The 23,812-nt window shown below is 38.7% G+C and overlaps 2 protein-coding genes across 2 annotated transcripts in view; one reads left to right on the top strand and one right to left on the bottom strand.

Moving 5' to 3' along the window:
* Nucleotides 1-542: 542 nt before the first annotated feature.
* Nucleotides 543-20,788, bottom strand: LOC140931626 (uncharacterized). Its single transcript, XM_073381422.1, has 20 exons — nt 20,693-20,788; nt 20,503-20,556; nt 19,673-19,762; nt 19,125-19,216; nt 17,873-18,034; nt 17,106-17,166; nt 15,153-15,358; nt 10,769-14,779; nt 9,926-9,999; nt 8,877-9,018; nt 6,597-7,555; nt 5,004-5,091; nt 4,413-4,499; nt 3,903-3,943; nt 3,407-3,487; nt 3,237-3,303; nt 2,718-2,794; nt 1,854-1,914; nt 1,461-1,530; nt 543-1,002 (listed from the first exon to the last, which is right to left on the bottom strand). The coding sequence occupies exons 1-20, from the start codon at nt 20,761-20,763 to the stop codon at nt 966-968; spliced, it is 6,531 nt and encodes a 2,176-aa protein (XP_073237523.1). The 5' UTR covers nt 20,764-20,788; the 3' UTR covers nt 543-965.
* Nucleotides 20,789-21,003: 215 nt separating this feature from the next.
* The window catches only part of LOC140931625 (mitogen-activated protein kinase kinase kinase 20-like), a 25,857-nt gene continuing 23,048 nt past the window's right edge, over nt 21,004-23,812 (top strand). Inside the window, exon 1 of the mRNA XM_073381421.1 lies at nt 21,004-21,242. Within this exon, the coding sequence (XP_073237522.1) occupies nt 21,099-21,242 (144 nt within the window). The 5' untranslated portion in view covers nt 21,004-21,098. The remainder of the gene's footprint in view (nt 21,243-23,812) is intronic.

Here is a 23,812-nt window from a genome sequence, read left to right as displayed (position 1 = left end):
AATCAGCACAGCATTGAAATACTAATATTTGCATCACACAACTATGTTCAAGACCACTTAATCCAGCTCAGTTTACTTGCAAAGGTAAAGTATATACTTTTTTTGAAGAAATTAAGTTTTCTTAGTTGTTTCTAGTTGTTAATCATAATAAGTGTATTGTTACAGAAAAGTGCGCATTACAAGTTGCAATAAATGTATTGTTTTCTGTATTTCTATGTTGGCGTATCTACGCACAAATTGTGTGTAGAGTTCATTAAGAGAAGACTGATTCAGTTTTTCTGATTGCATTATCTTCCCTGGATGGCAGAAGTCTTCTCGCTCACCAGCGACGAGAAGCGTAGAAAGCGAAGGGTTGAATTGCCAGCTTCGCCGCTCAATTCCGTTGCCCCCAAACAGAAAAAATAACAATAACAACCAGGGTATGCATTATCTTCTTACTGCCTTTTCATTCCCTCTTCTAGAAGATACCAATTCCCTTAAAGTTTTGCGATATTTTTGTTTTCTTTTCTCCATGATGAGAAACTGGACTGGCAAACAACAAATCACGAGAATAATATTTACTCTGTAATAAAGACCGCATGGCCTAAAATTGACAATATAAAACCTATTTCATTTACAGCAGGTAGGATCCGTCTCCTGACAGACTGATAACCTGTCTAGAATTCAAATATTAATAAACAACAATTTACTACTCAACACGGTACCGAGACATGTTCAAACTTTTCTCTCCTTGAATCTGTTCTCTGTATAGTCTTGAATAAAGAACAGACATAAAACCGATTTGTTTTCTCGTTGTGTAGGTCTACTTCCCTATTTTCTTTCAGGTTTAAAAGTCAATTATTGAGTCCTGACATTTTACTTGAGTCACAGATGAAATGTTACGATTACCCCGTAGTATTATGTGAGTTCGTTAATACATGTATATCAATCTTTATCCTTTTCGGTAAGTAATAATATAGTTTACTTCACAGTTCGACGATATAGTCCTTTAAATCTTGAATCCTGGCGACAAAAAAGGACAATGATTTTGATTAGAAAATTACAGAGACGAATAAAGGAGCCATGTGCAATGACAGTATATGCATAGGTAATAGCATGATTTGTAGTGATGTTTTCACATGTAGGTATTTCAAATTAAGCTGAAATACCACTGCTCTTAGCCAATGAAATTGCAGAAATTTGTCATGTAGTAGTATAACGATCGTAATAGTTATCGTAACAATAACATTTTCAGTCTTGGAAGGGAAGATAATCAAATCCACACTAAGTACGAAAAAAACAACAACAAATCTTTCATTTGTAACTTGGAAAAACGTAATGCTCACAGGTATACGGCCCCAAAGCAAAAACCATGACGTAGAAATTACCGAGAAAAACTACGTTGTGTTCTATTTTATATAGGCGACAGTGCCCTCGTCTTGGCCACAAAAGGGAAACTTGAAGTTGTCCAGGCTACTTACTTGTAATTTGCAATACTATCGGTGACCCACTCCAAAGATACAGGTTTCTTGTTAAGTTGACGGCAGATAGCTATACAAAATGAAAAGCGATATATCAATTAAAAAATCGATTAAATTTGACCAAAGAAAAATGACATTCCCTTAAAACAAACATATCAAGGGAGCCAGATCAAATAACATAGTATTAAGCTACGTGTGGCCAACAATCCTGGGAGTTGTAGCGTCCGTTTTTACGTAGCTAAAAGATTGACCGGTTTCATACTTTGCGCAACGACTCCCAAAAACACTCAACAACATGTAACAAACATTCAACAGACTGCAAACGGACGCAACATGTAAAATCCAACAATGTTGCGTCCGTTTGCACGGGGCTTAAAATGCAGTTTTGTATACCTTTAAGTTCTTTAGCGTTGTCACGAGTTTCCTTGTCAATTGTGACGACTCTTTGACGACCCTAGAGAGTAAAAACAACAGGTATTCTGTTTAGCTTTAACTAAAACAGGTGCCCATAACCTAAAAATTTTGGTTTTTTATTAACTGCACAATACTATGAGAACCTTTACGAAGAAAGGAAGTGGCACGGAATCAAAGGAGCTATGACGTACATTAAAGAACTATGACGTACATTAAGGAACACGTGACTGGGTGTTATATGCAAAGTTCCGAATAGAAAAACACTGTGTGAAACATTTTGCTTTCCTCAAAAACGCCATCAATATTAAGTTTTGTGCTGCGAGTAACTTATTATTTTTTTTACGAGCTGCTGATTGGTCGACAACTGACTTTCTTGGAATGTATTTTTATTTTCCTGTAATCCGATTGGTCAACTTTGTCTAAGTGGCCCCGGTTACAGTAGTCGCACTGTAAAGGAAAGGATAAGTATGTATAAAATCCCGTTTTTCAATTGCCGAATTTATGACTCATGACGTCAAATACGAGCCTGTAAATTTCATGACCAGCGGAATAGTCGTGCCAAAGAAGTTAATACCTTAAAATTTTCTAAAAAAAAAAATCTCAGTTTGTTCAAAAGGCCACTTTTTTTCATCAGACGTTTTTATGGTAATCTGTTTTTTCAAAATAAAAACTTAAAACAACTCCTGTTACTTTCACGAAAAGGAAATTCGATTACCTATGGCTACATAAAAGTTCTAAAAGATCTTAAAAGAGATGATCAATGAACTGAGCCGGAAAGCATGAAATTCCTAGTTTTGACTTTCAAAAAATGAAGATTATTCATAAATGTCCCATGTAACGTACCTTTTCGGTCCTTTTCATGCTTTCCGCGTCAATGAAGACACTTGCTCCACAAAATCTCAATAACTGGCTGAGTTGTTCTGTAATTTTTAAAGGTAAGAAATAATACAAAACAAATCATTTTCAGCCCGTTCTTTCTACATAGTAGGGAGACAACACTGGCTACCAAATTCAGTGTAACAGCCACAGACGGACCACAGTACTTAGGGAAGTGGGAAGGGGGAAAGAGGAAGGGGGACTCCTTGCATTCCCCAGATATACACTCCCCCCCCCTCCTTTGCCCCAGATATCCTTTCTTACCCAAATACAAACTTTATATCTGAGGCGATGCTTGTCCTCCATTTAAAACCCTAAATCGCATGCACCTCTTAGAGGAAGTGGTTGAAGAAAGAGATAACGTAGAGCTAAGGCTTGCTGTCCGTGAAAATAACAGTCCAGTTTCTTCCACTTTTATGAAGTGGCGAATTTTCATTACGTCTACTAAGTGACTGCTAAATGATAATAACACGCATCATACATTACCTTTAGTGACAGCAGCACTGAATTCACCTAAACACAGGACTTCATAGTCTTGAAATAAAAGTGCTTCCTAAATAAAAACAAAACAAATTACGGAATTCCCAGGCAATCTTTAATCAGTAAAAATATTCACTGAAATCGAGCCAAATTCGTTTATACAGATTAAGTCGTACTTTGTTGCTTCTGGCTGTTCTTGCTACTCGTGGAATAGAAGCTTGTCCAAGACCTGCATCACCTTTTACTTCATAATCCACCTAAAACGTGCGAATCGGAGATCGTTGTTAAAGAAAAGTATCTACGTATCGTTTGCCATGAACTGAAATCTCGGTCCTTCTCAGCTGATGCGGTGAATAAAACCAAGGCAAAAAATTCGATGTTACAAGACCGACACACTACATGGTTTTGTACTTCACAAAGATCTGATTACGTGAACTAGAGGTGCAAGGGTCGATGGTGAGTGTGTCGGTGTTGCTGCTATGTCAGGGTATTTGGCTAACTGCATACCCTGTTTATATGTCAAAGGATGGTCTCTGTATAAGGAATGAAAAGCGGATCAAAGCGAACGAAAATAAGGTGTTCTGCCTTTTGGTTTTAGGTTGAGCTTTCTACATTGCTTGTGGCAGCATTAAGAAACCTAACAAAGAACCCATAATGAAACGGTGATATCACCTCTGAAACAAGTGATTTGGCTTGGTTACAAGCAGCAATCCCTGTGAATACAAAAAAAATTACCATAGCGTAAATAACACACCGCGACATGAAAAAAAAAAAATGTAAAAAAGGCAGAAACAAAACCAATGAGATGGGATCCCGCTTAGCCTAAGCATGCTTTGGAGTAGGGAACAAAGTGATACATATAGTTGAGCATATTAGAACGATCTTTAGACGATTGTATGAACTAAATTCGTAAAAATTTCGCGCAATTTTTTTTCCAAAAAAAGAGATAAAACCAGAACCAATAGCAAAATGCTCAGAAAACAAGATTTCGTTACTAGAACCCCGCCTCAACTCGTTCGGAGTAAAAAGCCGTGGGAATCTGGAAACTAGAATGGCTCTCGCACTCCCGTTCGCTCTAAATTCTAATCGATGCACTTTGTGTTTACGAGCGTTGTGAAGGAAGGATTTTAATTTTGATTTCATGTGAACAAGATTTTTAATTTAATCAAGTGATTGACTTACATCGATGACTCACAATCCATTTTCCAAGAGCCAGACCCAGTAGGTACTTCATGGTATAACTATGACGTGTCACCTGCATATTCTCATCTGGAAGAAAGAAAGATCATTCTCGGTTCTTGTCATTAAACGAGGTAAAAAAAATTGTCTGAACAGTTCAGAATGATGGAGCATTGGCAGTTTAAAATTATCATTTTCATTGCGACACTAAAAAGTAGTTTTCATGCATTTTCGAGACACTTGAAAGAGGAAGATCTGCGAACGATTGAACGCGAGAATCTATGAGTGCTAAAAACTGGTAAATGCTATTGCTATAGAGCTCGATTTTTCCTCAACAGCGCGCTTTCATTGGCTAATGTACTTTGATATCACGTAACATCCAGCGAATGTGAAATGTTTCAGTCGGGACCAGTCATAAAGTGTAACAATCGCAAGTAGGCGGTTTAATACGAAGATCATATTATATGATGCTGAAAAGCTAAGTTAGACAACATTGTATGCAACCGAGATGGACTCTGTGATAGTGAAAAGGTTAAATATGTGTCAAGGGTACGTTAACTATCTAGCAGATTTTGCCAGCATGTAGCGACATACCAGTGGTCATAATCACGTGACTTGTCTTGCTGTTGAACTCGCTAGCTAGTTTTCCACGATACATTTCAGCGAGGGTGCGAGCTTCAGCCTGGCGAACAACATATCACAAGAGTGAACAGAGCGAAAATACAGTTAAACCTTTGCTCATGACCACTCTTATTTACTCTCGCTTTAACCTCTCCAGAACGGCCATATTTCCACAACAAAAACTAAGCTCCCTAGGAATGTTAAAGATGGTTTCTTTTTGTAAAGGGAAGGAAGCTAGGTCTAATTGGCAAACGCTATATGGAAAAATTTATATATGATAATATTATAAAAAAAGAAATCTGAAGTGGTGCGGCAACAAACTGAGCCTACGATCGCAAACGTATTTATGGTTGACGCCACCCTTCGCCTGAAAAGGAGAGAGTTGGTAACCGAAAATACGTTTGCAGACTGCATCAAAGCACCAGAACCTCATAATGAAGCACAAAACCGCCCTTGACAGCGTGCTATCATGCGTAAGCCTGCAATACATTGAAGGAGAAAACAGGAAAAAGGGTTCAACCAGCGCATAAATAGCGGACACCCTCTATTAAGCGGGCGCTAAGCCGGGTCCCGAAATTAACGTCTTATATTTCCCTTTATAACGAACCCCTGTTCAGAGGACACCTCTATTAAGCGGACGCGGACACTTAAAATAAATCGTACTTGGCTAATTTCTGTTGTTAAAAACCTCTATTAAGCGGACACCGGACTGAATTGACAATAGTAGTATTGGATTACTTCCTTGAAATACGTACTGTAGTCGATTAATAAAGATAAATCAATACATTTAGCTGTCAATAAACTGTAGATTAGACTGATATCCGGCAGTATAATTATCATCCGCGATCAAAGTTCGCCTAAAAGTCTTGCGCAAAGTACAGCACAGCTTCCTTATTTTCCTCAACAACATGAAACTTAATCACAGTACAGAGTAACCGCTGAATGTCAATTGTTAACAAAAATTGCACAACTTTTCAGGGGCACCCAACGACGGTTTCTTCCTAAATGAATTGAATGCATTTTAAGCGGCGCTATAACATTTGTATCTGATCGGTCATCCTGGGGCAACTTGAGTCTTTTCGAAATTGCTAGGGCTTCGGTACTATTTTCCCGAAAATTTTAGATGCAATTTAAAGTTTTGCAAAAGTAAGACTTGTTCTCATTCCTCTCTCCGTGACATTTCCAAATCCGAAACTTTTAGGATTCTTTTTTCTACGAAAAATAGCTTAACCTGGGGAGTGAAATGCGAAAAATTAAACTTTAGAAAATCGTAGGGAATTTATAAGATAAGTAGCTTAGAAAATTGTACACGAATGGAAAAGTCATCTAGAAATTTTTAGCCTTCCTCAAGCTATAGAAAATTCCAGGCAATTTTCCCTTCCCTGAACAGATATTCTACAGAAAACAGTCGTTGGGTGCCCCTGATTTTTACAAACCTCTATTAAGCGAACACCCTTTATCAAGCGGGCGCTTGGGAAGGTCCCGAAGGTTTCCGCTTAACAGAGGTTTCAGTGTATAATAACTAGAAATACGTGTATCGCAGAACCTCGTTAAGCAAACTCTTACCAACTGCTGCCTGTTTAAACGTGTCGCAACAAAAGATAGCTGCCTGTCTGTAGTCCTGTCCTCCCTTTTATTGTCCAAGCTTTTCTTGCTTATCACTTTTTTGACGTTAGTGAGCACCAAGTCGGGCGAATGACTCCGTTCATGTGACAACTTCTCCCGTGCCACATTACTGTGTGACACACTAGTGTTCGACGCATCGTCGCGTGACACACCATTATGTGACGAATCCTTTTTCGACAAATTGTCATGTGACACTCCTTTAAGTGAGCCTGTTTTGGTTGGACTCTGTCCCCTGATCGGTGAAATACTAGTCCCAGGTTTTCGCGAATAGATTGAAGACGAAGACTTTTTCATGGTAGGTGATGATCCTTTAGACCGCGTCCCTGGAGACTGGCCAGGTTTCTCTAAACCTTTGCCTGCACGTGTGAACAACAAGCTAACGACTGGAGACTTTTTAGGCACAAGATCATGTGTCAATTTTCTTCTCTTTACTAACAAGAGTGAACCAGTTCTTGATTGAGGGCCGTCCCTATCGTCAATAACAATCAACTTGTCTTCGTCTTTTTCTTGAGATCTTTCGATTGAGTGGTTACTGCGAGGAGGAGAAGGCGTCTCTTCTTGACGATGCTCAACTTCTGTGATACTCAAACCATCATCATCGTCATCACTCGGAGACAAAGGACGCTTCTTTCCAGACTTCTCTCCTGGACTAAATCTCTCCGTAGTACTTTTGTTTCCTTGGTAACCAAATCTCCTTGGCAACTCTGTTCTCTTTACTGGCTCACTGCTTGCTGCATCTTCGCACTCGCTACCTTCGTCGGAAGACTGCCCCTCCTGTTCTAGATAACGTGAGACGTTTTTCAGCGGGGTGGAGAGCTGAGGCATTGGAGGGATGCTCTTTGGCGTGAGTGGCGGTGGTGGAGTTAGCGATGGCTGGATATCTCCATCATCAACTAAATCTGCAAAATCAATGTGCTATTATGTTTAGCATTTACTGTATGCGTCTTATTTTTTGTACTAAGTTCATTTTTACAGCTAAAGGATTCCTTTTTGAGTTAAGGAACCAGATCTTACTGAACTGACCACTCCAGAAATACCATAACATACCATAATACTCTTTGTTTGCCACTCCAAAATTTTGCATAAGCATTGTCTTAAGTTTCTCTTGGGAGTTAAAATAGCCCCAAGAGAAACTGAAAACAATGCTTTATGCAAAATTTGGGGTGACAAACAAAGAGCATTATGGTATGTTTTGGTATTTTCTGGAGTGGTCAATTGAATATATGTCTAGATAACACGAAGAAGAACAAAATGCCTTCAAAAGCGTAAAAAAGAAAAAGCGAAAAAAAAGTAGTATTCGGAATCTTTGTTCAAAATAGTGTTACCACATGAAATACTTCTGCACAGGACGACATCAGCAGCAGCAGCAGCGACGAGAAAATGAACAGAAGAGCACAAACTCTAAGGAACAAGATTAGTGAGACAAGAGTTGACTTCCACAGTATCCCAAATAGGCCCTGTCAAGCTACAATGTCATTCACGTCGTACAAAACCGCCTTGCTTGAGAGCAAGAGACGCACTAAGACAAGACAAACAAAAGATTTAAGGCCTGTTTACATGGAGGTGGGGGACCCCAGGTAGGTAAGGTAACCCACTTTGGTGGAGTAACCTGCCTGTCCATGTAATATCTTACTTTAATTTGATCACGTGTACATTATAAGTGGGGTGACCCACCGCATGTTACCTCACCTATTTGGGGTCCCCACCTCCATGTAAGCATGCCCTTACGTCATTTAAAATGGTAATTTCCTTTGTTTGTCTTCTCTCAGTGCGTCCATTGCTCGCCAGCATGGCGGTTTTGTACCATGAAAATAGGGAGCTTAAGCAACGTTGACGGCGACGTCAACGAGAAGGGCATAAAAGCAATAGGTTTAGAATGGCAAAACAACAACTCTGCACGTGCATCACGCTTTTTTGTAAATTTCTTTGCCGTCAACGCACGACTACGACGTGAAAATGCCTAATTTCACTTTTTGTGGAGGTCATGAACAGAAGACAACAACTTTCGTTTTCGTTTCCTATTCTTTGACACAATCCTTTAGAATTCAACTCCAGAAAAATTTGGCGACATTTGACGAATTGAACGAGATGGAACAAACGCGTTTAAGTTTGATACAGAGCGAATTCACTTTTTAAGTGACGTTTTGTAGCCGTCGCTGTCGTAGTTGCTGAAGCTCCCTAATGACCAGCTGCAGACAGAGGGCCTAATAGTGTTCTTACCGGCTTCTTGATAGTTTATGTCGTCGTCTTTAAGCGTATGTTCTTCGTCTTCTCTATTCTCGTCAGTTTTTGCAAGATAGGCCCTTAATTCTTCCATTTCTTTTTCCATAGCCTCTACGTCTTGCCGAAGAACGTCCATTCTCTGTAGAAAGCAATTACCAGAACAAATACAGCAGGCTGTGAGTATAAATCCCTCTGAACTGCTGTCAGTACAGCGAGAGTATAAACACGTTAGGAAATGAGATACATCATCAGTTTTCCCTTAGTTTTTCCCCTTACTTAAGTAAATAGAGCAAAAAAGGAGAGGGTATTTCAGATTGAAGACATACATAAGCAGAGACTTTCGAAGAAGTCCTTCGTCCTATTTAATATGGCCCGCGGGATCTCTCGTGAATTCCTCGCTCGCTCGGCAGCTTCGCGGCCTAAAAAGCCCTGGCAAAAACTCACAGCTGTGAAAGAGAAACTCGTGAGGTCGACTTGTGGGAAGTATAGCCCAAGCAATATTCACTGATTTTTTTTTTTTCGGCAGTGAATTCGCTGCTTTTGAGAGAGTTTTGGGTCGGGCAAGGCTATTGCTAAAGTGGCCTACCGTACAACGCTAACGAATACCACTTCAAGTGGTATTCGTTAGCGTTGTAAGGTACCCATACAAAGGCTATTTTCACACAAAACCTGATAGCTTTTCATGCCGACACGAAAATCTTGCCAGTATAGTTTGAACATCTAATCCGACATGTGACTTTCCACTTAAGAAGTCAGCGTTGCGCAGAATAAGCGCCGATATCACCTATCTTGTGTGTGAACAGAAGCCCTTTCCAGTATGGTTTAGCGCATAAGCCATCCAGTACAGTGTGAACATAGCCTATAGACACGAGAATGGTGAACCCCTGTTTTATAGTTTTTATCATCTCCTTGACTTTTTAAAACAGTGTACCGAGTCTCAACGAAAATTTGGCATATTCTTTTATTAAAGAATCACCATCATTAGAGTAGAAATCATTGATATTATATTAAATGATATGAATCTCAATAAAGATTGATTGAGAAACCTGAGTTGATGCAGCAGCTTCTGACAGAAATGTGGAAGTCGATGCTCCAGTACTGTCCAATGCTTTATAAGAAGCTACAAGGATGAAGATAATAAAGGTTTTACGTTGCACAATAGCTTTGATGTGGTAGGTAGGTAACGTAAATCGGTTCAAAATTTGTGTTGCTATTTACTTTACACAACCATCAATGAGTTGACAAGACAAAGTGTCTGTCAGCGAGATATTCGATGACTTCTCCCTATCGGCCACGTTACTTACTTACTGTCAAAAAGTATTTCATCTGGAATTCAGTACACACTGCCCTATTTCTGATCAATGAATCTACAGCCCCATTTTGTGCGTCTGCTTCCGTTACCTATTCTTAGAAATTGGTTTGTTCCAAATTTGTTGACGAGGGTAACGAAACCAACTAAAAGTTAAAAAAGAAAACTTATTTATTGGGTGAAGATCAAAATCTAAGGATATAACCATAAACGAGAAGCGTTTCAACATTAGACGCTGCTTGATTAGTATAACATACCTGGAACTGGCCACCAAACTAACATTCCAATGCTTTATGGGTGGCAAATTTATCTAATTATTTTCAGGAAATGATATCATTAACTACCCAACTCAGGTTCAAATAGCTAGGTCAATCAACCTCACTAAACGAACGCTAAAAGATTGAAATTCATAACTTCACCAACTATTTGTAGCATACGTGCCGCAAAGTGAGTCAGTCGAGGGTGTTGAAAAAAGATTATGATGCAACGTATCTTTTTCAACTGCAATATATGACTAAACCAAGCTGGAAGCAAACAGGTTCAAATTTAAACTGTACCAAGAATAGCTCGAACTACCTACCTCCATCATCGTCGTCATCTTCGTTTTCAGAAGGAATGAGCTCTTGAGAAAAAATCGTCACTTCTTCCTCCTCATCGTCACTGTCATGAGTATTATCTATTTGACTTTCAGGCGACTTCCGAGATTCTTTGGGAAGAAAAGCCGGCTTCAATAAACTTTCATCTCCAGAGGAGTCTTCCTCTTCAGCGTCCGTCAATGAAATTTCATCGTCAACGACACTGCAGGAATTCCTAACGCGAATATTGCCAACAAAAGGGTTAGACAATTCTCCTTTTGCCTCAGATTTCCTTAAGAAATCCTCCGATGAATCTTCAGTTTCGTCGCGAGCTTGTGAAGCGTTGGGTGAATTTAACTGGTCAACGTAACAATCTTCGACTTCTTTGCCTCGAAAATGTTCAGCGCTATTGTCACAGTTGTTTAAGGCTACCGGGCTATCTTGGGAATACCCATCGCGTTTCTGCACGGTTCGAGTTCCTGACCAATCAAATGAATCGCCTATGTTATCAAGTCGTCGCTTAACAGGACTGCATGGAGATGAATGCACGCTTTCCACTTCAGCTGAAGGACTATCTCTCAAGTCTTCTCGTCCAACGTTGTCGTATTTCGACGCTTTACTGTTGGCCTCAGACTGTGAAAGACGTGGCCCATCTAAAACTCGATGAGAAATGCTTTCAGAATAGGTTCCTTGCTTTTGTATGTTGTCTAGTCGTTTTAACCTCTTTGGCGTTTTGTTGGCGTTTATTTTTGATCCATGAACTAAAGTTTCTGTATTTGTCTCTTGTGATAAATTTACCCGCTGTTGTTCCGAAGAAGCGCTAGTACCAACTTCAAACTCCATGCCTTGACTTAAGCCTTTGATATCAACATTCATTGAACTACGATCATTATTTTCCAGTACTGAGACATTGACTTCACTCCCCCTACTAAAAGAACTGCTGACGTGCATCGCAGTGCCATCATCGTTATTCTCCTGCAATTTTGGCGAATTTGAACAACGGGGACTTCTTATACTCCGCTTTCTCTTAACAGTTAAACTCTTAGAATGGCAGGTTGCTGTACTACTCTCATTCATTTGCACATTCCTTTTGGGGCTGGTAAGTTTTAAAGGAGACTGAGCATGAACATCGAACACGTGCTTGGTAACAGTTTTGACGGGTGGTGTGGGAGGTATAATTTCACTTTCCGTGAGCTCTGAACCGTTTGTTTTTTTCTTGCCGTGGCAATTTGACATATTCATTTCCACCCCTTGTGACTCTGGCTGCTGTTTGCTTCTCGGTTTCTTTGGATGTGGTTCTGCCCACGATTTATCCATCTCTGTTTCTGTGTTGGAATGTTCTGCATGAAATGCCGGTTCACTAGGGTCGTCTCTGCGATCTGTACCCTCTTTTTGTCCTTGCGATGGAGCGTGCAAGTCATGTAGTACAGAGATGCTCTGACTGGTTCCAAAACTTTGAGTTCCATCGGAGCCAGTTTGTAACGATGCAGCCTTTTGGCTGCCAGAAAGCAACCCAGTCACACCAGGGGTTTCACTATAGTCTAGAACACCTATCTCTTCAATTTCAGCCTCGTTCATCTCTCCGTTATGTTCTTCGATGCCTTCTTGAAGAGAAGTTTCCACACGCTTAGTCCTCTTCTGGCTCACTATCTTGGCTGGAGTTTCACAGCTGTTGTTTCCAAACAAACAGGGCGTGAAATCATCCGCCTCCAGTGAACACTGTGTTGGAGTCCCACTTGAGGTGCAGCCTTCCTGACTTAAGGGTTTGCATGTCTTTGAGCGATTCTCCGCAAGTTGACTAGAATATTCGCCCTTTTCCATAGTATTATTTTTGGTGTCGCCTGTTTCCTTGCCTTTTAAGGAATTTATTCCACTTGAACACTGTGGAGTTCTCAAGGTTTTTCTCTGAACATGAGTATCCTCATCATATGCAGCATGGTCTTGCCCTGTAATAAGTCGTTCCTGGTCAACAAAATCCTCTTCGTACAACTGGGATCTTTGCTCAGTTACATTGAAACTCGCTTTCTGACTTGGGTCAAAAGGAAACGATTCAGCTAAATGACTTGTTTTCAGTTCATTAATTAAGCTCTGTCCACATGTACTGTCCTTAAGGTTCTGACTTAGAAAAGACAGTTTCGGAGATGGCGTAAAACCTTGGGTCGAATCGTCATGGTCCACAGCATTCTTGACTTGTGGTGCAGAAGAGTGTTGCCTTTCTTCTTGAGACCTTCCTTCTGCTGTCTTCAAATCTGATGAATAATCTTCGACGAAGATGCCTCTTTCTTTAATTTTATGCAATTTTAAGCTCTCTTTTCTCTTTGAAGCAACTTCCTTCTTCTCTTCATGAGTCTGATCAGCATACACATCCATTGGTTCAATAACTGCTGACTTGGAATTTTCTGATGAAGAGACACTGGCTGGAATCATTTCATTTGAATCAATGCTCTTATCGGTTGAACAAGAATAATTGACCATCTCAGACTGATGACTTTGACTCCGTTCATCACAGTCAGTAGTAACGAGGTCCTCTGTTTGTTTCTGCTTGCTAGAAACCTCACTGTTCCTTGGTGTCTGTTTTCTTGCTGTGGTCGGTTTCTCTGAGGACAGCTGACTTAGCGAAGGAACTTCAGATGTTTTAAACTTCTTCTTGGCACTGCCTTCGAGGCTGAACTCATCTCTTGTTTTGAAACTAGTTATAGAATCTACAGTTCGCTTTTTTGACTTCGACTCAGTTGTTAATGATGTCGTGGGAGACTCTGTCAGCAGCATCTTGGACGTTCCCCTTCTTTGCCTTTGTTTGACGCGTTCACACAAATCCGAAGAATCATCACTGTCCTCACCGTCTTGCAAGTTTGCAAGACCACGCCCTTTTTTACGGGGTGATGTTTTCTCACCCTTGGGAGTACTAGAACTTGAAATGTTGTTGACAGTTTCGACTTGTTGCACTGCCTCTAAAGACTGTCCCATATTTGTCTCCTTATCCAGAGTTTGGGCTTGTTGCAACTGTTCTGCGGCCTTGTCTAAACGAGTACTATTTTGTTCGATCTCTTCTTTGTGCATTGCGTCTTGAGAGGTACTACTATACGAGGGCTCGTCAAACAGCGATACCAAACCCTCAAAGTCCAAGCTCTGCTCAGCACTAGTTTTAACATTTTCATGTGGCAGTATTGTATCAGAACGTTCCGGTAATCCTTTATCATGAGTCTCCCTTTCTTCATAGTTTCCAGCTGGTTTTTCTTGGATGGCTGAATCACAAATAACGGTCGAGGTCAGGTTGTTTCCTTCAATGCAATGATTTTCTATTTCTGGTATTTTGGCGGGGATGCTATTAGGTAACACATCGCAAACTGTCTCGTCGGTTTCTGTATAAGCGATGCTTCCTAAGATCTGCTTGTTTTCCTTATTCCACCTCTTAAATTTTGCCTCGTCATCATCATGAACTGGATTTTCACCACAAGCATTACCTCGAGTTTCATCGTACATTTCTTCCCTGTTTTCCACATCACATTTTTCATTTGCCACCAGCTCGTCTGTTTCATCGCCCTGGTAAGTACTAACATCATTCTGTTGATTATCTTCGACGTCACTTTCATTGCAAAAGCCTCCAGCTGAATCACGAGGTTGAACTTCCAGTGACTGCAGAATCGAGACACTTTGCATGGTGTCTAAGGAAGTGCTCTGAGGAATACATAACAATGTAGAGTCGGCAATTTTTGAGTTGGTAACTGCCACTATATCTTCTTTGCTAATTGCTGTGTTCTCACAGTTTACCAGGTTTTTGTCTCCAAACAATCCTGTACTACTACAAGGGTTAGTACTGATGGACGAATCCGCCTCAGCAATTGTTGTTAAGCAAACAGGTTTTTCTCTCTGCATGGACGGATTCAGTTTACAATCGTCTTTTTCACCTGCGTCTTCTTTCAATGTGCTCAAAGTTATTGTTGAAGGAGAGGAATTATCACTTGGCGTTAATTTTTCTTCTGTCTTTGGGTCCAAAATGAAATCTTTAGATGAACCTGTAAGCACGAGAAAACAAATAGTGTTACTGCAACTTTCGACGCTGGATAAAACAATATAATGGAGGCCAAAACCTAACAAGCTACTGTTGGTGATGTACATGTATGCACTCCTGTTTTATATAAAGTGTAAACCGTGAAACCCAGTCAGCAATCTGAAGCAAACTACAGTGTACTGCTAGCATCAGTTATCCTATTCATTAAAAAGTAAGGCGGTTATTCTATATAGACAAGGCGCAAGATAAATACACTGTACAACTATACATGTAAGTATCGTTAGTCCATGCAACTGTACACTGTACATTATAAAATTTCATTTTTCCAAGTTTATGATTTTAGGTAAAACTTCAGGGTGGCAAAGAAGATCAATCACCTTCAGTAGGAACCGGTTTAAAAGTCATGGTATCTATCAAGTGAAGCAGGTCATCGTTGCTGTTCCTCCCAACATCTGGGTCCTCTTGAAGACTCTTCTGTTCCTGTATTCTTCTAGAATTTCTTGTCTTCCTAGTTGTTTCTGCTTTGGCTGATTTCTTGGGTTTTGTTTGTGTCTGTGTCAATGGCAATGGTCGAAGCGATGACCTAAAATTACAATGTATAGACAAAAATATCAAAAGAGAGCAGAACGTGTGTAGTTCTAGACAGTGATATGGAATTATAAAAAAAACACCAAGCCAAGGAGACTTGGCAGACTTGCAGACTCTCACCCAGCTACTGCATGGCCTACAATGTGTATTACTTGTACAGCATTATAATATTGTTGTAAAAATAGCTTTAAAATCAAGGAATTAAGCAGTAAGCTTCAAAAGAACTGTAATGCTGTAATGTAATACAGTAATGCTGCATCACCTTCTTTTTCATTTATATCATTAATTAAGAAGAGATTTAGACCAATAAAGCTGAAAAATAAAAAAATAATAAAAAAAAACATTGGGGTGGGGAGGGGAAGGGTGAGACACCAAATACCTGGTCAGGTCTGACTATTTTACTTTAAAAAGGTGCATGGAAAAATTCACAAGCCAGACATTACAGGGCTGTCACTAGGGGCTATAGTGGCCACAGATTTCCCCCAGACTACGATGTATGACAGTTGTAGCTCTGATAAGCAACCAACCAAAATGAGAAGGTTTAGTGGTCGCTTATAAGAATTGTCAAACAGGGAGTCCCTTTCAAAAGGAGGTCCCGACACCGAAGTACATACATCTACTATGTTTTCGATGTTGGCACTGAAAGGGGTCATGGAGCAGCTGCTCGGAAGAGAAGTCAAATAGGTGGGTTTGACCGACCCCAAACAGTACTAAAACAGTTAGAAGAACGACATGTCATTGTTCCCTGCGAACAATTAGGAGAGAACTTACGAGCAGTTCCTGCACTACCCACTGAAAGTTCTTTGTTTACTCTGAGTGACGAAGTTCACATAGCGAACAAAAAAACCCCGTCTTGCACAGGTGGTTGCTTGCAAGAGGTTAAATACAATAGAAGACAATAAACCATCAGGCCAAAAAGTGGTCACATTAGTTTATGAAAGGTGGTCATTTACAGAGGTTCTGATTATAGGGTGCTGACTGGGAAAATTTTCGTGTTTTTGACAGCTGGTCACTTATGGGTGGTGGTTGCCTACCAAAGGTGGTCGCACATGGTGGTTTGACCTAGGAGGGCAGCACTTATTCTATGGAGGGCACTAACTTACAGTGAGAGGAGGGGAGTCCTCAAATTAAAAACAGCAAAGTAACAGGGAAAAAACATCAGAACAGAATTATTATAGAACCCCTTCCCTTTAGATATTCTTAAGCCCCGTACACACTGATGCTTAAACATGTTTTAAAATTGTTTCCTTCTTAAAACCTGCTCACTGAATTTAAAGTGCAAATTACAAAATGTACTGATTTTCATTTGAATCCTGTTTGAAATAAACCTGTGATCCATTTTTGCATGTCTGTTTTTCATTTTTTAAAACCTGGTTTAATTAAACATGTTTATTTGGTGTGAATGGGACATTTTTGTTTATAAAAGTAAGGGGTACTTAGCCTGGCAAAAGTTCTTGATGTTAGTTTGGCTACAACCTTTCTGTGGAAGGGCACTCATCTGCAAAGGATGCTCATTACATTGACTCAGTGGTATGGTCTGAAATCGGTACATGTATGTTTTTTTTTTTTTTTAATTTACAGGAACATGGTATGCTTGTTGTGTTTTAATTTTCTCCTAGTTTTAGAGTTCACCTTCCTTTGTATGGTAATGATTTATGATAATGAGTTTGAAATGAACGAAAGCAAAATCTTAACCAAAGTTATAAGTGAAACACATCACGCATGTGTGGACTGTACAGTACCTTATGTTCACATTTGATACAATTTGAGGAGGCTGGCTTTCCAAAAAATGTCCAAAATTTTCTGTATAGGATCAAGAATGACAATAATATTAATTTGCTTTTCCAGCTGCAAACTGTAGAGTGTGTTACAGTACATCTTCACTCTTAGTACCAATGACCATTAGTATGTACTCTTTTTACAAAATTTGGAGCAGAACTGAATTACCTAATAAAAATGTGACCGTAGTTAACTTTACAGTTAACCAGACGTTTCTGTTACTTGTTTGGCAGGTTGAATAGGTACAGTGTAACAGAATCAAGTAGATACAAAAAACAATTTTAATTTTTTTTTTCATGCTCTCTTCTTGTACAGCCTGTAAATTCATTGAGCAAATTGTTAACTGCAGTGACACCCAGTATAAAGGCGAATGTGGTACCCTAACTGGACTTGTAGAATACCAGGTACCCTACAGTACGTGATCTTGACCATTATTCACCACAAATCTTACTGGTACATTGCACTGTATACATGTACATTGTAAAACATGTACAACTGTATGTCTGCTTACATTATTTCCACAACTGTCATAATTACTGCTCTAGGTTGCTTTGTTTTGCAGGTTAGAGTGTCTTCTACACTGTACCACATGCAACTTAAATATTCTACCCAATGCACACAAGAGTTGTACATTCATAAATTGGATACAATTTTTGGTCAAAGGCAGTGCTTAGTGCAAAGTTAAAAAAATTTGGGGTAACTTTTATTTTCATATGAAATTGTTATATACCATTTTTATCTATGTACACAGTAAACTGATCTCTTGAAGCTTTCCGTCTACCCTTTCGACCTGTCGCATTTTTTCGAGGTGTTGGTTGAGGAACAGAAAAAGAAACCACACTTGAATTAACATCTGTGTTGGGTCCTTTCAAGGGCTGTGATGGTGGAGAACCTGAACAAAGATGATAAGAGCTAGTTGCAATCATGATCACACAGATTAAAGGCCGGGTTCAGACACTAACATTTCATGAGCCCAACCTGGTAATACTTTGAATAAAGTACATGAAAAGTTTGGTGTCTCAAACAATAAGGATTGCTTATTTCAATTTGAAATACTCAGCTGTTCTTCCTGCCTTGCCAAGCTGGGAAATTCAACTTTGAAGTGACAATGCTTTAATTCAGATGCCTAATTTATAAAATTATGTGCATAACTTAATGCATACATTATTATTACATATTTTGCAAGCATTTTGACCAAAATGAGCTTTTTTTCAGCGACAGTGTAGTTCAACTTTGGAGTGACTATGGAACAGCGCTTCAATTCATGTGGACAACCTGATGGTATGTTATTACTATGTATTTTGCAATATTTTGGCTGAAATGAGCATTTTTCTCCAGTTCAGCTGGAATTAGGATCGTCATCTGACTCAATTCAACCAGTCATGAAATGTTTTGTATCTGAACTGGGCCTAACATAAATAAAATTTGCAAAGTCAAAAGTCAAAATTTATGTCTCAGAATACCCAACAACAAGTGCTCCAGGATAAATGTAAGTTTTGATCCATGTGAAAGTGAATTTGTAGAAGTTTTTTACTATAATAATAATAATGAAAACGTATTGCTAACAAATTACAAAATAAATTATTATACTCAAATACTCATACAATAAGAAAATAAAGATTGAGACTGGTCTGTACAGTAACAAGGTAACAGTGATTTAACCAGAATTAATATTTCTGGAATGTTATTTTGTTGCAATAAAAATCAAATCAGGTATGACAAACTAAACTGCGCAAGTGGCAATGGTATTAAATTTGTTAACGGTTTTGTACTGTGCTTATGAGCCCTCCGCTTAATTATTGTGATTGGCTTATTTACAGTAAATATTCCTGAAATACACCTGTATTTTCGGTGTTTAGTAATTCTTTCATCGATAGTAATGGGAGATATTTTAAACTACGTCATAAAAATTTTACTAGCGCAAGGGTGCTGGCATAATTTCTAACATTTTACATATCCTAAAATATTGACAATCTGATCACCTGTAGGAATTCCTGTGTCATCTTGAACTGCTCCTTGTAAATTGCGCACCGCAGCAACAATTTCATTTAGCTTGGGATTTGGAGTCAGGCTCCTAAAAATGAAAAGCAAAGTTTGGAATCTCTGCAGTGTGCTCATGTAATGTAAAATGCATGCAGTACCCTGTAGATAAAATTGTATACCAGCAACTCATCAAAAAGGTGAATTTAAAAGTTTATTTACACAAGACCAACGATCACTAAGAAAAAGTTAAGGGAGTGCAAAAGCTCTGAACCTTTAGGATGTCCAGCCTGCAAAGTTGGTGTGAGGAGTAAATTTTTTTTTGGTGTTGTCTAAGGACAAGTATGTTGCCAGGGACTGCTTAACAGCTCATAAGCTCAAATGCTTGTGTTACTAATGAGGACCATGTTACGCTTATGCTTGGGCTACTAGGGGACCAGACTTAAGAGGTGTTCAACCACTTTTTGGCTTACAGACTTACATAATTGTGGCCTGTCAGGGAAAGAAAAAGGTTTGGAATCAGAGGAACAAAAAAAATAAAAGAACTTACCGTTTGGATACAGGAGTCTTACAAAGAGGACAGTACCACTTGTTTTTGGATTTCTTGCTGCTCTTTTCAAGAACTTGCCTGATGCATTGACTTTTTCAATGAAAGACAGAGTTGAAAAGGTTAAGTTTACTGAACAGGCCTTATCTTTTCAGAATGCATACTGTAAAATTCTGAAAATAAGCTCTGGGGATTATATTCTTCAAAGGCCCTTTTTGAGGGGTTCATTTTTGGAGGGGTTCATATTCGGAGGGGCTTATCTGCTGATGGAAATTTGCGTTTCACAATCGATTGGGCTAGCCTTATAGTTGGAAGGACATTTACCATTTTTGTTTTGTGTTACATAGTATTTGAGGGCAATTTCCAAGTACAAGCCCCTGGGGGGCTTATATCAGGAGGGGCGATTTAACGGAGGGTGTTTTGCATTACGAGTTTGGGGGGCTTATAGTTGGAGGGGCTTACTTTTGGAATATTACGGTACTTTGGCCCTATTACAATATGAATTGTACTCCACTCAGTCCCATTACCAGTACTTCTTGTCGGCCCTAATAACATTGTATGTGAGAAATAGCATTATTATGAGAATGCTGCCTGTACAACAAAATAAAATGACATGGCCGGAGATGTGTGGAAATTTTAAGCAAGTATTTACTTATTTTAAACCTCCTTTAAACACTTCAGTGTACTTCAGAGGTTATGTTTGCACAAGGTAAGCTTTTATGGCACATAGTGGCTGATTACAGTGTACAAGCAATGAAGAGTGAAGCCGCGTTGCAAAATACTTTTGCAATTACAATTAATATTGTCGTCGAAGGAAAGTTCATAACACTTACCCACAAAACTGGTGATTACACTTAGTCGAATGAGGGTCCTTCAGCAGCTCAAGGCTGTCGAAAAGAAAGGAATAAGGCTGCGAATTAAGTAAGTCTTATTTGTTATAATTATAAGAAATAAATAAACATGGCGTCTTTCGTCTTTGGGGAACCCACGCTAATTATTAAAGCTTATAGAAATTGTACTCACCATATAGAACATTCAAGGCTCTTTTGCATTTGCTGGAGCGCATCCAAGACATCTTTTATCTTCACAGACATGATTTAATTTGTTTTTCGGACTAAAATGACGCGAAGAAGTGTCAAAGTAACAGAACAAACGACGCCATTTTTCTAAATCTTCGCGCCACTATCGCGCCTCGAAAATTTACTGGAACCCAGTTCTCCTCTTCAAAAAAGACAGATAATTTGTATTACATACATGACATTACATCTATTCTCTGACCCGTAAAGACCGAAGGCTCAGCGAGGTGACGAGGCACTTCATGTAAGTCTGCAGTACGTGTTGGTCTGCAGAGTTCACGTTCGGATCGCACGCGCACAAATTTTTTTGTTAGTAACATGTAGAAATTTTATAGTGCTTTAGTCCCGCAGAAATGGAGTATGTTACGATAGATTTTGACGACCTGGAGTTCTTCGAGAGATGCGGAGGGGGATCGTTTGGATCTGTGTACCGGGCGAGATGGAAATCACAGGGAAAAGAGGTCGCAGTGAAGAAGTTGTTGACTTTGGGAAACGAGGCAAGTAAACCCACTCCAAATTTTTTCCTTGTACACGCCACTAACAGCGCTTATCTCGGTATATTCTTCGATAGTTTAAAAGTTTATAAGAATGATTTTTGACTTTTAAATAAGCCTGTGGACAGCTGATCTTTTGATATGGTGCGATGTGTGGTTTGTTTGAAACCTAACAAATCAACTTTCTATGTTACATGTATGTGGAATTATGAAGGTCATAAGCTTATATAATTTGATAGAGGTTGAATTCGAATTGCTTCCTTTTTGTTTATTTGTTCTAAGACAAAAAAAAAACAAATTAGACGTTTTATTTCTAGTCAAAGCCACTTAATGGAATAAACTGATCAGTTATAGGACGTCATATCATCACGGTGTACGTCTCATAACAGTATGGTTCTCTACGTAATTGAAATCAAACGGTTTCATTTTATGATCAATCACGCTACTTTAGATTTGATGTCTAATATGAGAGATTAGTCTTACTATTTTTAGCCGATACAAGCTTCAATATATTTGCTATTTTAAGTGCTCAAGGCTTATTTGCAGCAAATTAGTACTATTTTTAGACAATTCTTCCAATTTCAATTCCAAAAAAAAAAAAACAATAACTTAATTTACATCTCTAACATAATATTAAGTGTTCATGTGATTGTTTCCATCGTAATCCTTCACCACTGTATGCTCATTATTATCATTACACATGACTGTGTGCAATACTATACCATTGATAATTCATTCCTTTTTAACTATAATTATGGCATTCCTTCTGCATCAGTTTATAGTATGTAATGCTTTGAGACTCATATATTGATATTATTGCAGTTGAATGCCTCAATGATATTGCAAGTATTTTTTGGGTTTTCTCTAAATAAAGGGATTGATTTCTCTTGTTGCCAGTAATAGCAACAGCTTAAGTACTATTTTGATATTGGCTGTTATGCGGGTGTCTTCAAAATACCATCTCAGACTGTAATAAATTTCTACATGAACATGTAGTTCTACCTATATTTTCTTCATTTTGACTGATGAGAGAAATCTAAGCAAATTACCACAAATATATTTAACATTTAATTGGCTTGGTGGGTAAGGCATCACATTGCAGTTCAAAAAACTAGGTTGGTGGTCCCATATTAATGCTTTAATATTTCAAAAATAAGCCCTAGGGCCTAGAGTCTTAAAGGACTTTATGATCTGGCACAAAATGTGATTTTTAAAAATTATGAATTGCCTCTTTCTGAACACAAATTTTGCATTTTAAACTTGAAGGAAAATGTTGAAAAGTTGATGTGGGAATGTTTACAGCATATCTGAGTGTAACTATCAAATGTTTAACAAGACCTAAACAAAAAGTAGTTTTGCCCTCCAACATGGTGGCCAATACAAATGATACTACTTTGTTGAAAAATCAAAGTGCCATAAAATATCTCCCTTAAATGCGTTTTCTTTCAAATTTCAGGTCTAGGTAATTTTTATGTGCTCTGTCAATTTTTGGCGTCAGCAAGATTCCAACTCATTGTTTTAAGGAAGCATTGGTCATGTGATATCTTAATGCAAGTGGCCCCATTTGTATTATTTCAATGTACAAATGATGAAATAGCAATATTTTCACATCATCACCTATACATGTCTATTGCTTGATCTAAAAAAATGTGCTATTCCAGGGCTTAATATTCATTGGTTCTTGAGACAATGGGTTCGTTTGTTTCAGCGGTTGGAATATTTGAATAACAAAAACAGTGTTAACAAACAAGAAATATCGCTATTGGGGAAAATTTAAATAGAAGTAATAATTTTATTGGTTGTGGCATAACAATCATTACACCTCTGCATGAGCATGCAAACTTACAGGTGTAAATTACAGCAGGAAAAAACCTTTGTAGAAAGTGAATACCATAGTGTAGATCTATACAAGTACAATTGAACTTTCATTAAGCAGCCACCCTCTGTTAAGCAGCCAGTAATCAAAGTCTTGAAATAACAATAATAGAAAAGAATAGGAACTGAAACCCCTATTAAGTGGCCACACCCATTAAGCATCCTCAACCACCTTTTGGCCATCCCAACGAGAGTTCTCTAATTGTTGTCTGCACCTCTATTACGTGGCCATCAAGCGCTTGATACACTTAGTTTGGTTTTGTTTCAAGAATAAGATGAATGAAAATACAGTCAGTCATAGACGGTGAGGACTGAGTGTGGACAATTATTAATGCTGCTCCCATTATAAAGTTATGTGTCTGCTAAATATTATGTTCATGTTGTGGTTTTATAATGAGCCTATATTGAGCGGCCAACCTCTATTAAGCAGCCACTTGGCGGTGCCCCAAACCCCAAAGATGGCTGCCTAATGGAGGTTGAACTGTAGCATAATATCAAACAGTTTATAATTTATTTGGTGGTTTACAGTATGTCATAACTTTATAATGTAGCATGAATGGTATGTACACTGACTGGTAACTGACTGCTGTATATGTTGTGGTTCAATGTTATTGTTGGTTCAAAATTAATTTATTTCCCTTTGTTTTAGGGTATAGTGATGTGTGGTAATGAATTTAAAACAAAGGAAAGTAAAATTT

Source organism: Porites lutea, chromosome 3 (assembly GCF_958299795.1).
Source record: "Porites lutea chromosome 3, jaPorLute2.1, whole genome shotgun sequence".
NCBI classification, from domain to species: Eukaryota; Metazoa; Cnidaria; class Anthozoa; order Scleractinia; family Poritidae; genus Porites; species Porites lutea.
This window is presented reverse-complemented; position numbering and strand designations above follow the sequence as displayed.

Excerpts from the sequence above, each read along its gene's own strand:
- LOC140931626 (XM_073381422.1), bottom strand. The coding sequence starts at position 20,763 with ATGTCTGTGAAGATAAAAGATGTCTTGGATGCGCTCCAGCAAATGCAA. Across the intron at positions 19,217-19,672 it reads AAGACTCCTGTATCCAAACG|GAGCCTGACTCCAAATCCCA; the intron begins GTAAGTTCTTTT and ends TTTCATTTTTAG. Across the intron at positions 7,556-8,876 it reads CATAAACTATCAAGAAGCCG|ATTTAGTTGATGATGGAGAT; the intron begins GTAAGAACACTA and ends TTGATTTTGCAG.